At 46.2% G+C, this 13,406-nt stretch overlaps 1 protein-coding gene across 6 annotated transcripts in view; it reads left to right on the top strand.

Moving 5' to 3' along the window:
• TMEM131L (transmembrane 131 like) overlaps positions 1 to 13,406 on the top strand; it is a 177,217-nt gene that overhangs the window by 160,088 nt on the left and 3,723 nt on the right. For all 6 annotated transcript variants that reach the window (XM_039479164.2, XM_039479163.2, XM_074396807.1 and 3 more), the window contains 5 exons: positions 2,350 to 2,516; positions 3,543 to 3,728; positions 5,434 to 5,512; positions 7,047 to 7,129; positions 12,197 to 12,317. In XM_039479164.2, coding sequence (XP_039335098.1) covers positions 2,350 to 2,516; positions 3,543 to 3,728; positions 5,434 to 5,512; positions 7,047 to 7,129; positions 12,197 to 12,317 — 636 coding nt within the window. The remainder of the gene's footprint in view (positions 1 to 2,349; positions 2,517 to 3,542; positions 3,729 to 5,433; positions 5,513 to 7,046; positions 7,130 to 12,196; positions 12,318 to 13,406) is intronic.

Raw genomic sequence — 13,406 nt, 5'->3', positions numbered from 1 at the left:
AATTAGAACCCAGGCAGTGTGGCACTCTGCTTTGGAAACCTTGCTTCTTTGAGACACTTAATTTTCCTGAGCTCTCATATTCTTATCTGTAAATGAAGGAGCTGAACAGGGGTTGTGTGGGAATCCTGTATTACTGGAGTGCCGGAAGTATTCCCCTAAATCTAATTTTTTTTTTTTTTTTGAGACAGAGTCTCGGTCTATTGCCAGGCTGGAGTGCAGTGGCGCGATCCTGGCTCACTGCAACTTCCGTTTTCCGTTTTCAAGCAATTCTCCTGCCTCAGCCTCCCGAGTAGCTGGGACTACGGGCATACACCACCACGCCCGGCTAATTTTTGTATTTTTAGTAGAGACGGGTTTTACCATGTTGGCCAGGATGGTCTCAATCTCTTGACCTCATGATCCACCCGCCTCAGCCTCCTAAAGTGCTGGGATTACAGGCATGACCTAAATCTAATTTTTATAAATGTCTCAGCTTGGGGATTTTTCCACCAGGTCAGTAGCGTGTACTTTCTGACTCCAAGTCCCCGCAGGTGGTATGGTCTCTGAGTTTTGATTTCTCAGGTTAGACTTCCAGCCTCCCACACACGCATGTGCCAGGAGCCCGCAGCAGAGATGTGCTCCTCTTTCTCTTCCTCATCAGGTCTGTGGATGGAGCTTTTCTGGTCTCACATGTACTGAGGATGCCCCATTCCAGGGCCCCAGTCTCATTTCAGCTCCCTGATGCCTGTGTGAGGATGTCTGTGAGTGGGCATTAAAATCCGGCTCCTGGGCAGTCAGGCTGTTTCCTGCTCGGTACCCCCCACCTTTCCCACTCTGGCTTGTTCTTTGAAGTTCTGGCATCTAGAGAGTTCTCTTCTTTGTGAGTTCAGCTAGGTGTTTCAATGTGTTTCTGTTAGATTTTTCTCCAGCAATTGCACATTTGCAGGGGAAGGAGTTCCACCTTGCTGCAGTTCAGCTTGTTGGGAGGGACCTCTGGCAGAACCGCTGCCGGCACAGAGCACACGTGGTGCTATTTATGTGCCTGCTTGCAGGCCCCGAGGAGGTTCCATTCGGAGCCTGGGATTCAGCATCGTAGCAAGCTCCCCAGCGGTGCTCGGATGTACAGCAGCTCCCGGGTATCTTCAGGCTCCAATTCAACACCCAGCTTACACTGAGCAATCAGCAAAATGCAAACGTGAACAAAATACACATATCCATTATTAATTTCTTGCTAACACTAAGTTCTAACGATTAACAGGTAATTTTCTTTATTTAGACCAGTATTACGTAGACGACGTGATTTAAAAGCTGCAATGCAGTATACCATAGAAAGGAAATGCCTCAGACCTAGTTGGATTCATTCACATGTATCTTCATAAACATGTGATCGACTGAGGTCACTTTAAAGTGTTATATTTTCCTGATGTGAGCATATGGAAAGATATAAAATTAAAGTAGAATTTCAGCAGTTAAATATTAGGATACATTTTTAAAAGCAGATTTCTGACATAAAGAAATCAAGTTATTGAAAAATAACTTTAAAGTAGCGAGAAGCTTATAATGTTTTGGGGTCATGAGGCTTAAGAAGTAGGTTGTTTCAGATTGCCTGTGTCCTTGGCTCTTGTTTCTGTCTATATACTCTTTTTTTTTTAACCTTGATCAGAAATCGTTGAAATGACCTGGCACATCTCACGTATTTGATCTTACCTGCCATCCCATGGACTGTGTGAAATTCTCCAGTAGCATTCTCTACATTTCTGTATTGCTATTTATGAAGTTGTTTTGCAGTTCTTCCCTCGAGGCATTCAAGGTCTAGTAAGAGAGGTATTGTTCAACTTGAGATCTTCAGGAAGAGAACTTTATTCTTCTTTGTAGCCACTGCACCTTTCATAACAGCATGTGGCACGTGGTGGCCACTCAACAGATGTTTGTTAAGTGAGTGAATGAGAATGTATTTAAATGAACACTTCATACCTTCTGCCAGACACCAAGGAACAGGTTCATCTATTGAAAAATCATATTTTACACTAACAACAGGGAAAACAAGCCAAGAGTCCTGGGTTCTGGCCCTGGACCTGCCACTTATCAGGTGACTTTGAGTGACCTTGCAGAGTCTTGCTCCTCTCACTGTCAACTGTGGAAATAGATTAAATGAGCTCAAAATTAATTCTAATTCTAAAATGACAAAATCTTTTTCTTATTGGTATGCCTTTCTGCTCATCATATTCTGCCACCAGACCCAAAGAGAGGAGGACTCTTATTGTCCCAGATTCATATTTTCACCGCTATTAAGTCTCATGGAAAGGAAGTCTGCATGTGTACATGATAAAATACAGATGTGGTTTTTTTGTATGTGTGTGGCTCTTACAGGCCTTCTGAACAGAGTGACCTGAAGCTTGTGTGCAGTGACTTTGAGAGGTCTGAGCTGAGCAGCGACATCAATGTAAGAAGCTGGTGTATACAGGAAAGCGCCAGGGAGATTAGTAAAGCAGATGCCGAAATTGCAAGCAGTTTACCTGCTGCCCAGAGAGACGCAGGTATGTAATGACACTGAGCTACAAATGATGCTTCTGTTGGAATTTTTATTTCCTCAAGGAAGTGTCTAATAAGAGAAATGACATCTCAGTGATAGCTCTACCGACAGCTTAGCTAATGACTAAAGCCCTAGTGGAGAGCTTTCAGGGTGAGATCAGAAAACTAAGATTCAGTTGACTCTGAGTAGGCCTGTAGTGCCGACCCCCACCCTCCAGTCTGGCCAGTCATAACTATCCTTAGGCATATTGCTGATGGAACGATGCTTGCTTGCTTAGACAGGCCCCCTTTGGTGAAAGAGGGGACTGGCCAAGTGAGATGGTGCTGGCCCCACACCTGGAGTTCTGCAGAGCCAGGCAGCTGCCCCATCCAGGGCCTGCTGGGCAGTGTCCCTGGGAGTGGTAGTTAGAGGGACACCCAGTGCTGAGTCCAAGGTCTGGTGCAGGATAGGGCAGTACACGTGCGGTACAGGGTGGTGGGGGTTGTATCCCTCCCAAACAACACCCACTTTCTCCAGACACATGCCCCATGTCACGCACACAGGCCAGCACGCTTAGCTGCTTTCTACCTCCACCCTTTGTTTTTCATTCCCTTGACATGTGTGTGTTGCTTTTGGTCTTACTGAAGAGTCTCCCCACCCATGTAGCAATATTTTGAAACTTTTATTGAACATATTATTAAAAGAGAGGAGGAAAATCCCCTATGAATCTTCAGTGCAATAGAGTAGCCTCAGTTTTCTTGATAGAAGTTACTTGTGATTTGTAGAATCATTATTAGATCATGTTTATATAGTTGGTGTTGGCCATCTTAGCCCTTAATTGCTCCTGCTGTAGGCAGAGTAGACAGCCCATCCCCTATTTCTCATAGTGCAACCATTAGTTTCCACGCACTCCTCCTTTCTTGCTAGATGAGCAGAGGTAGCTGAAGGTGAACGTGGCCTTCCTCCTCCTGTCGCCTCTCTCCTTCTGCTAGAAATGCATGAGGTTGACAGCTGTTTCAGGGAAACATGACTGCTCTCACTCTTCCTCCAGAAGGTTACTACCGGAAGCCTGAGAAAAAGCGTGCAGACAAGTTCTGCTCCGATTCCAGCTCTGACTGCGGGAGCTCCTCGGGCAGCGTGCGTGCCAGCCGGGGCAGCTGGGGGAGCTGGAGCAGCACCAGCAGCTCTGACGGGGATAAGAAGCTGGCAGGGGACACCCAGCACTTCCTGCCAGCTGGTGAGTCCTGAGCGGAGCCCCAGGCACTCGCAGTGACCCTTCCCTCTGCCCTCTCCCATACCCAGTCCACACAGTCTCCATCTGCCCTCAGGCATGCAGAGGACAGATGGGACCGTGGCCTTGACCTTTGCTTTGGACTTCACTCATTTTCTTTTTCTTTCCTCTCCTTCTTCCTCTCCATCCTTACCATAATCATCATTGTCGTTTTCTAGTGTCTGTCTTGCAAGTAGTTCAAAGAGCTCTGCGTTTAGTTTTTCATTTGTACATTCTTTATGTTGTGGTAAAATATACATAACACAGCATTGGCCACTGAGGACTGAAGGTTTTGCCTGATGATTCTAGTGTGGGATTTTAAAAATGGAGGCCAGGCACAGTGGCTCACACCTGTAATCCCAGCACTTATGGAGGCCGAGGCAGACAGATCACTTGAGGTCAGGAGTTCGACACCAGCCTGGCCAACATGGCAAAACCCCATCTCTACTAAAAATATAAAAATTAGCTGGGCATGGTGACGAGTGCCTATAGTCCCAGCTACTGGTAGGCTGAGGCAGGAGGTGGAGGTTGCAGTGAGCTGAGACCACCACTGCACTCTAGCCTGGGTGACAGAGCAAGACTGTCTCAAAAAAAAAAAAAAAAAAAAAAAAAAAGTGAGGGAGAGGTACGTTAAGAAGAACTACGAGTGTATCTTTTGCTTGAGGGAATGGCTAACATTAGTAGAATGATGAAAATTATTAATGATATTGCTGTACAGTAGCATACTATGCAGTCTTTAAATTGTGTGAAGGTTATGTAATAGTGGGAACATGTCCCCAATGTAATAAATGGTGTAAAAAAGAAAAAAGACAATGTTTCTGTAAAATATGATTCCAATTTTATACATATACACACATAAAAGAGATTATAAAGAACTTTGGGAGGCCAAGGCAGGTGGATTACCTGAGGTCAGGAGTTCAAGACCAGCCTGGCCAATATGGCGAAACTCCATCTCTACTAAAAATACAAAAATTAGCCAGTTTGGTGGTTCGCGCCTGTAATCGCAGCTACTTGGGAGGCTGAGGCAGGAGAATCATTTGAACCCGGGAGGCAAAGGTACAATGAGCCGAGATCACGCCATTGCACTCCAGCCTGTGTGACATAGTGAGGCTCTGTCTCAAATAAAACAGAACACAATATAACAAAAAGAGATTGTTAAGAAATATACCTACGGCCGGGCGCAGTGGCTCACGCCTGTAATCCCAGCACTTTGGGAGGCCGAGGCGGGTGGATCACGAGGTCAAGAGATCGAGACCATTCTGGTCAACATGGTGAAACCCCATCTCTACTAAAAGTACAAAAATTAGCTGGGCATGGTGGCACACGCCTGTAGTCCCAGCTACTCGGGAGGCTAAGGCAGGAGAATTGCTTGAACCCAGGAGGCGGAGGTTGCGGTGAGCCAAGATTGCGCCATTGCCCTCCAGCCTGGATAACGAGAGCGAAACGCTGTCTCAAAAAAAAAGAAATATACCTAAATGTTCGTAATTACAATTGCAGGATTCATGTTTCATATTTAATTAAAAATTAAGTGACTAAATGTGTGAATATCAGTTTAAAGTGAAAAGTCAGTCATTAGGCATCAATCATATTAATAACCTATGCATTTTAATACTGAATATAGAGTTGAAGTATACTTTTTAAAACTTGTGATGATGTGTTTCTTCTAATGCAGGAGACAGTGTTTCACCCAGTGATTTTCCTTCTGAAGCTCCCATCTCCTTGAATCTTTCCCATAACATCTGCAATCCCATGTAAGTTTTTTATTTTCCAGCTTTGACAGAATGTTTTATGTATTGCTTTTTCTACCAGTTAGTGTATTTCTTCTTTGTACTTAGTGTTCTGCAGTTTAAAATATGAAACTTTTTAAAGATGCAGGAAAGTAGAATCGGATTTTATTAATACTTCAGGAGTGGTGCAGGTAAACATGGTTCATGTGAGAGAGTCTCTGGTATCACTTTTTTTTTTTTTCAGAGAGGGAGCCACGTTAGAAAGTACCTAATTTCTGAGACCAGCCATGGTGGTTCACATCTGTAATCCTAGCACTTTGGGAGGCCAGGGTGGGAGGATCTCTTGAGTTCAGGAGTTCAAGACCAGTCTGGGCAACATAATGAAACCCCATCTCTAAAAATACTTTTTTAAAAAATTTGTCAGGCATAGTGGTGCATGCCTGTATTTCCAGCTACTCACTGAGGCTAAGGTGGGAAGATAACTTGATCCCAGAAGATTGAGGCTGCAGTGAGCTGAGATCATGCCACTACACTCTAGCCTGGGCAACAGAGCAAGATTATGTCTCAGAAGAGAAAAGACCTTCTTTCTTCTTTTTTTTTTTTTCAAGATGGAATTTTGCTCTTGTTGACCAGGCTGGAGTGCAGTGACGCGATCTTGCTCTCTGCAACCTACGCCTCATAGGTTCAAGCAATTCTGTCCCAGCCTCCCAATCCTAGTAGCTGGGATTACACCCACCCACCACCACACCTGGCTACTTTTTATATTTTTAGTAGAGACAGGGTTTCACCATATTGGCCAGGTTGGTCTCAGACTCCTGACCTTGTGATCTGCCCGCCTTGGCCTCCCAAAGTGCTGTGATGACAAGTGTAAGCCACCACACTTGGCCAAGAAGACCTTATTTCTTCTGAGTGTAGAAGGTGGAAGCAGTAGTTATTATAAAGATGGGAATCATTTACCCTTTGCTAGGCCTTGAAATAAAACTAAGCATTGATAATTTAGTCAATTTTCCAAGAACCTAGTAGATACATGCTTACAGTTCTGCTCTGTGATGATTTCTGCAGCGTTGGACAAAATCAACAAGTACATTTGATTGAGTGAGAGAAGAGGAGGGTGGGTAAGAAGGAGAATTCAAGGTGAGAAATAAACTTGGTTTCTTAGGTGCCTCCCTCACTGTGAGAGGACCGGGAATGCAGTTAAACGGGTGAGTTTGTGAGGAAGGAAACTCGCTAGTATACAAGGAAAGCTCTTCATGGGTTTATTGGGGGCAGGGTGTAAACACAGGAGTGAGAATTGCTGCTAACGGGGATAGGTAGATTTAAAACCACAGGTTACCATAGTAACGTTAGTTAATTTTTTGTTGATGGTTATGAGAAGAATTTGCTGGATGTTGGGAATTTAATATTCCTCAATTCTTTTCTGGCTGTGACACGTTGCATCTTTTGTATCTGTATGGGGGAAGATGTCATGTGAAAACTCAATCAGACTTGGTTATACAACATCCGTATTTCCTTGTGCAGAAAAAAATGAGTTGTTCCTCCTTTGCTCACTTCCCTACAGGGCTGTGAATAGTCTCCCACAATACGCAGAGCCTTCCTGCCCCAGCCTTCCTGCCGGGCCCACAGGTGTTGAAGAAGATAAAGGTGAGATGCATTCTTCTTGCTGCAGACATCAGCCATGGATTCTGTGCTATCTGTATTCCTGGCTGATGAGCTTGAGAAGACAAAGCAGGTGGGGTGGGACAGGGCTGTTTCCCCTCTGGCCCCTTCTCCAAGCCACACATTCGTACATCAGGAAGGCACCTGCTCTTTGGACGGGCATCATCAGGGCCCCAGCTGACCTTGAGCATCAATTCTGAGCCCCCTCTCTACAGCTGAGGCGCAGATGATGCTCTCTGCCTTGGAACAATCGCAGGCCCCTCACAGGAGACTCCCGATGCATTTAGTTCACCTTCCCTAGTCAGAGATGACAGAAAACTACAGAAGGGTGATGCGTGGCCTAAGGGAAGAGAGGCTGACTGGCGACCGTGCCTGGGTTGAGGGTGCAGCATGTCACCTGCTTACCACTTTCCCTGGCCTGCTCCCCTTCCTGCCCAACTCACTCTATTTTAGAAGCTGGTTAATTCAGCCCCTACAGCCTTGGAGACCAGCTTGGCTAAGGCAACAGGATTGAGACCTTCTGCCTGTGGGGAAGGCAGTTGCCTGGGTGCATGGAAGTAGCAGTGGGTGGGAAGGAAACCTCTCCTGCCGGGGGCAGGTTGGGGGACTCTGATGGGAAGTGAACTCCAGTCCTCCCTCCATTTCTTCTTTTTTTCCTCCTCTTCAACCTCTCTTCTTTTGTTTCCTGTTTGATTCTAGGGCTTCTTTCTTGCCCAACGTGGGTCAGGAATTGTGGCAGGATAAACCTGATTTTTATGCCTTTAATACACATACTTGCTTTTGGTCATAGAATTTAATGCTGGGTTTAAATGCTGCTTTGCACATTGGAGAATTTTTACCCTTGAAAACGGAAGACTTGATGTGGTTCCTTTTGGACTTGTCCAGTTATCAACAGAAATAGCAGATTGAATCTAATGACTAGTCCAGTAAAATAAGTGTTTTCAATTAAAAAAATCTAAAATTCAGTAAACCAGTTTGCAAAGGCAAGATGTGGGGGTGGTTTAGATGGTACTTTTCATTTTCCTGTGGGTTAATAGAGAAAGGTAGGATTTTAATGGTGAGGAAAAATAAAAACTGCCAGAGCATCTGCCCTTCAGCATATGCTGGCCTGCTTTGCTGTCAGTTGGAGATATATGTCCGGTTTGGTGTCCTAACCCAGGTGTGTGTGTGTGTGTGTGTGCGCGCGCACGTACACGGGCACGCATTCACGCTTCAAGTGCCTTCACCGTGGCCCTAGTCAGATGTACTGACAGTACATCTTGGCCACAGCCTATTACCTGCAAAGCAGTGGGCCCGTCGCCTTTGTACTCCCTCACCTTCCTCACAGCCATGTTTTCCTTCTCGCCCGGCTGAGGTGGCCTGATCTATTGCTACAGTCATTTCAACTCCTCTTCCTTTATTGCTTTATTGCAAAGTCCCAGCCACGGTTTGGCGCAGGGCCCCGCCTGCTGCTGTGCAGGCGAGTGAGGCTGGAGAGCAGTGTTCCCCACGCCAGCGGCCTCTGTGGATTCCCCACCACCCACTTTGCATAATGCCTGTGTCCTCCCGCCTCTGTCTCCACAGATCCAGTGCCTCCTGCCTCATTCTTTTACTTGATCTTGCTTCCTGCTTTACTGGAAAAGAGAGAAATGATTAGAGGCCTTCAGTAAGCTCCCACTGCCCTCTCCACCTGCCCACCATTCTCTGCTATTCTGTCTCTCTCTGCCGTTCTCTGCCTCTCTCCTGTTGCAGCCTGAAGGATTGTCAATGCAACCCTTCTCTCCAAGGGTATTATTGCAGATGTTCGCATCCCTCCTCCATCATCAGTTTTTCTGGAATGGGTCATTCTCATCAGCACACAAATATACTCTAATACTTCCCATCATTAAAAATTCAACAACAGCCAAAACTCTCTCTTGACTGCCTTCTTAGCTGTTACCGTTTCTCTGCCCCTGTCTTTAGGAAACTCCTTAGAAAAATTATCTTAGTTGCTGATTCAAATTCCTCTCCTCCTGTCCTCTCTAGAAACCCCTGTAATCTGGCCTTTGCCACCATGGCTCCCCTGAAACGGTGCTGTCGGAGTCTTTGGTGATTTGCCCATTGCTGAGTGCTTGATCGGTTCTGTTTTCAGTCCCCATGTTGACCTATGACATTGGACATTCTGTTCTGGCTGGTAGACCTTAGGTTCCTGATCCAGCTCCTCCCTGTCTCCCCACCTCATGACCCCGAGCCCTCCAGAGAGCAGACCTTGGTGCCCTCGTCTTCTCTGCATGCGCACACTCTCTTGGTGATCTCATCCACTTGCAGAGGTCTGAGTCCTCCTTTGACCTAGACAACTCCCAAATGTGTATGTAGAAGATATTCTCTCTATTGTGTTGGACATTAAGCAAACTCGGGCCTTGCCCCAAAGGGAGACACTAACTCTTCCTTCAGAGATTTTGCCTAACAAATGCACTGGGAAAGCTAGGCCAGAATAAAGGAGCCAGTGCTTGTTCTCCTAAGAAGTACAGAAACCTGAGAGACCCATAGAGAATTGTCTCACAACGTACGCACCTCTTATTTCTATGTAGCCCCGGCTTCTGGTAGATTTTCACTTGAGTGCATCCTGCCATAAGCAATTCTTAATCTGACCAAGGAAAGGTGGAACCAAATCTGCTTTGTCTCATACACTTACTGACAGCTGCTGTCCACAGGAGCCCACGCAGCAGGATGAGGCCACTTTTCAGTGTTGACCCCAACCATGCCCCAGAGTCTCAGACCCAACCAGCTGAACAAATCTGAGTGACCACCAGTGTCTACCTTAGAGAGCCAGATGGCTTTCTCTGTAAGTTTTGGTGTTGATCTTTCCACTTAGCCAGAGGCATTACTCCAGGTATAGCAAGATGTATTAGTGATTGCATAGACTGCACCTTGGCCTGCAAGGAGAACATCTGGAGCAATTCTATCATCTGTAACTACCACAGCCAGTGAATTGAGGCTGATGCAGATGCCTTCCAGGGACCGGGTGCTGTCTTCAATCACTTCAGCTAATAACAGCAAATTCCATACCAGCCGTTTCTAACTGGGTAGCTCCCTCCTAGTGATTGATTCCCCTAGGATGTGCATGAACCAGTTACTGTCCAGGAAGCTTCCTTCGTGCCCAGTGTGTGATGCTGGAAGGGTTGCCATGTCTGGGGCAATGATACACCCAGGTAGCAACAGCGGCAGCCTGGGTGGTGCAGACCTGATCGGTATCTCGATTCCAGCTGCAGTGGGAAACATATCCTCACCAAGGACCTGCATCTTGAGTGGTTCCAAGGTTTAAACAGAAGCCAAGATCCATTTCCACATTTCAGAGCCCCAGACAACAATGTCTTTAATCTGCCAGTCTGTTGCTTCCCAAGTGGCAGACCAAGCACCTAAACCATTGGCAATAGCTGAAGACTTATTTAAACCTAGCAAGGTTCATCAGGGCAGAATTAGCCAGAGCCGTGAGAACCACTTCAGGTTCTGCCCACTGATCAAAATGGCTGCATTCCTTTTCAGTTCTGTCTGGTGGGTGTTGAGGTGGGACAGCTGCAGCCTCCTAGTAGATGCTGTTGGATTTCAGCCAGACCCAGCCATCAGTGAGGCAGGCCCAGGCATTTAAGGGAGCTCCTGGGAATTGAGGGCCCACTGAGCCAACAACTTCGCTTCAGGTACAGAGTGTGGGGGATAAAGTTTCCCCAAAGGGATAGCTGCCATTTGCCCACATAAAGCTGAAATATAGCTGGGGGCAGCCAACTGCGTGAGCTCCAGCCTGGTTGCATGAATTCCTCTGAGCCCCACAGGGGTGACTCAGACAGCCCTAGAGGGATGCCACACACAGTGGGTTGTGTTACAGGAGAGGAACCCTGAGCTTTGGGACCCCAAAGATTTTATAATAGGCATCAAGCATGCCTGTCTTTTGCTCCAGAAAGAGACACTATATATTCCAAGGTTTTTGCCTAGCAAACGTCTATGAAAAGATAGTCGAAGAGAAAGGTTGCCAGTGCCTCTGCTTACAAGATATGCAGCAATGGGAGCAATCCCTAGAGACTTGTGTCCAAGAAGTCGCTCTGCTCAAATCCTTCTGGTAGCTTCAGAAAGTGTCTAAATTCTTCAAGGGGCCCACAGGCTCTGTCTTCTCTGCTCCCAGTCAGCTCTGTGGCTAACCCCCTACTCGGAATTCCCCTTTCCCCTCTCCTTCCTGGCCACACTGGTATCCTTGCTGTTTGAACGCCCAGGCATGTTCGCTTCAGGGCTTTTGCAGTACTGTTTCTGTGGCCTGGAATGTGCTTCCCCTGTATCCACTGGGCTCAGTTCCTCAACTCAGTCACACCGTTGAGGAGCTGTTCCCTCAGTGAGGCCTTTGACCATACTATCTTAAATAGTTGTATTTGGCCAGGCACAGGTGGCTCACACCTGTAATCCCAGCACTTTGGGACGCCAAGTCGGGTGGATCACTTGAGGCCAGGAGTTTGAGACCAGCCTGGCCAACATGGTGAAACTCTGGCTCTACTAAAAATACAAAAAGTAGCTGGGCATGGTGGTGTGTGTGCCTATGGTCTCAGTTACTCAGGAGGCTGAGGCAGGAGAATTGCTTGAGCCTGGGAGGTAGAGGTTGCAGTGAGCCAAGATGTCACCACTGCACTCTAGCCTGGGTGACAGAGTGAGACTGTCTCGAAAAGAAGTTGCTGTATTTGCCGTCACAGCACATAACATTGTCTGCCGTGCTCTCTTCGTTGGTGTCTCTGCTCACTTGAATGTAACTTCTTCACTGCTGTATCCTCAGTGTCTATAATGGGGCCTTGCAGAAAGTAATTCCTGAAATACTTGTTACATGAACCTCATCTTGTCATCCAGGTCAGGAGACAGTCAGACACCATCTGAAGAAACGGTCAAAATAATACGCTGTATTTCAGAATTAGATCCTGAAATTATATCCCAAAAGGAGTCAGTCAGCGTGTGTGGGTGACATCAGGGAGTATTTTCTGGAGGGATGAGCAAGTTCAGAAAGGGTAGGGTGAGGGCCAGGTGAGGATAGGGCGGACTCAGGCCTTGTTCTCTTCCTAGGTCTTTACTCACCTGGAGACCTGTGGCCCGCTCTGCCGGTGTGTCTGACAAGCAGCTTAAACTGCACCCTGGAGAACGGCGTGCCTTGTGTGATTCAGGAGCCTGCCCCGGTTCACAATAGGTACAGCTTCACCTCTCTGATTGGGGCCTTGCTTAGTCTAAGGGCTTGCAGTTGGAGTTGGAGTTGGTTGTTAGGGTTTCTTTACAAAAACGAGGGCCAGGCTTCTTCCTCAGTGTACTTCAGCTGTGTGTTCCTTCTGCCTTTTAGAGTTGTGTTTGGACTAAACAAACCAGGCATTGAGAGAAACATGAAAGGAAATAAAAGAAATAAAGCTAGTGATGTGCCATTATTTTTTAAAAATTCAAAAGATGATTTATTCATACATTAGAGGCAGATTTGAAAAAAACACTCATAATTCCTAACTCCTAGCTCTTCGTTTTTCTATGGCATTATTCTTGAACCCATTTAACATTGTATTTATTTGTTTGTTTATTTACTTTTTAGAGATAGAGTCTTGCTCTGTTGCCCAGGCTGGAGTACAGTGGTGCAATTATAGCTCACTGCAGCCTTGAACTCCTGGGTTTAAGCAATTCTTTTACCTCAGCCTCTTGAGTAACTAAGAGTACAGGTGTGTGCCACCGTGCTGGGCTAATTTTTTTTTTTTTTTTTTTTTTTTTTTTGTGTAGAGACAGGCTCTTGCCTTGTTGCCGAGGCTGGTCTTGAACTCTTTGTCTTAAGCTCTCCTTCTGCCTTGGCCTCCCTAAGTGTTGATATTATAGGCATGAGCCACTATACCTGGCCCACATTTAAAATTTTAAAAGATCAAATAATTTGAGTGTTGAAAAACAGTTACACAATGGCAGTTTCTCAAATTTGCTATTTGATACTAATATGTCATTCAGTTAGGGAGCCTTAAGAAAAGTAGATATTTAATCTCAGAATCCATTTGCAGGTTTCCTGGGTTCAGCTTATTGCAACAGTATTTCCTATCTCATTTCTATAAGAATCTAGGTTGCAATAGGGATCATTATCATGAAGTATACAGGCATTGATCGACTTACGACCTATGCAACTTACAACCACTCGACTTTACGACCGCAATCGCTAGCCATGACTGCTCCACGTCCGGCAGCGCAAATGTTGCCCAGCTGGGCGTACGACAGTGCGGACCAGCTTCTGGCAGCACTACCATCTCCGCGTGCACCATTT

The sequence above is a fragment of the Saimiri boliviensis genome, chromosome 3 (assembly GCF_048565385.1).
Source record: "Saimiri boliviensis isolate mSaiBol1 chromosome 3, mSaiBol1.pri, whole genome shotgun sequence".
NCBI classification, from domain to species: Eukaryota; Metazoa; Chordata; class Mammalia; order Primates; family Cebidae; genus Saimiri; species Saimiri boliviensis.
Note: the sequence above shows the minus strand (reverse complement) of the source record. Positions and strands in the feature narration are given on the sequence as shown.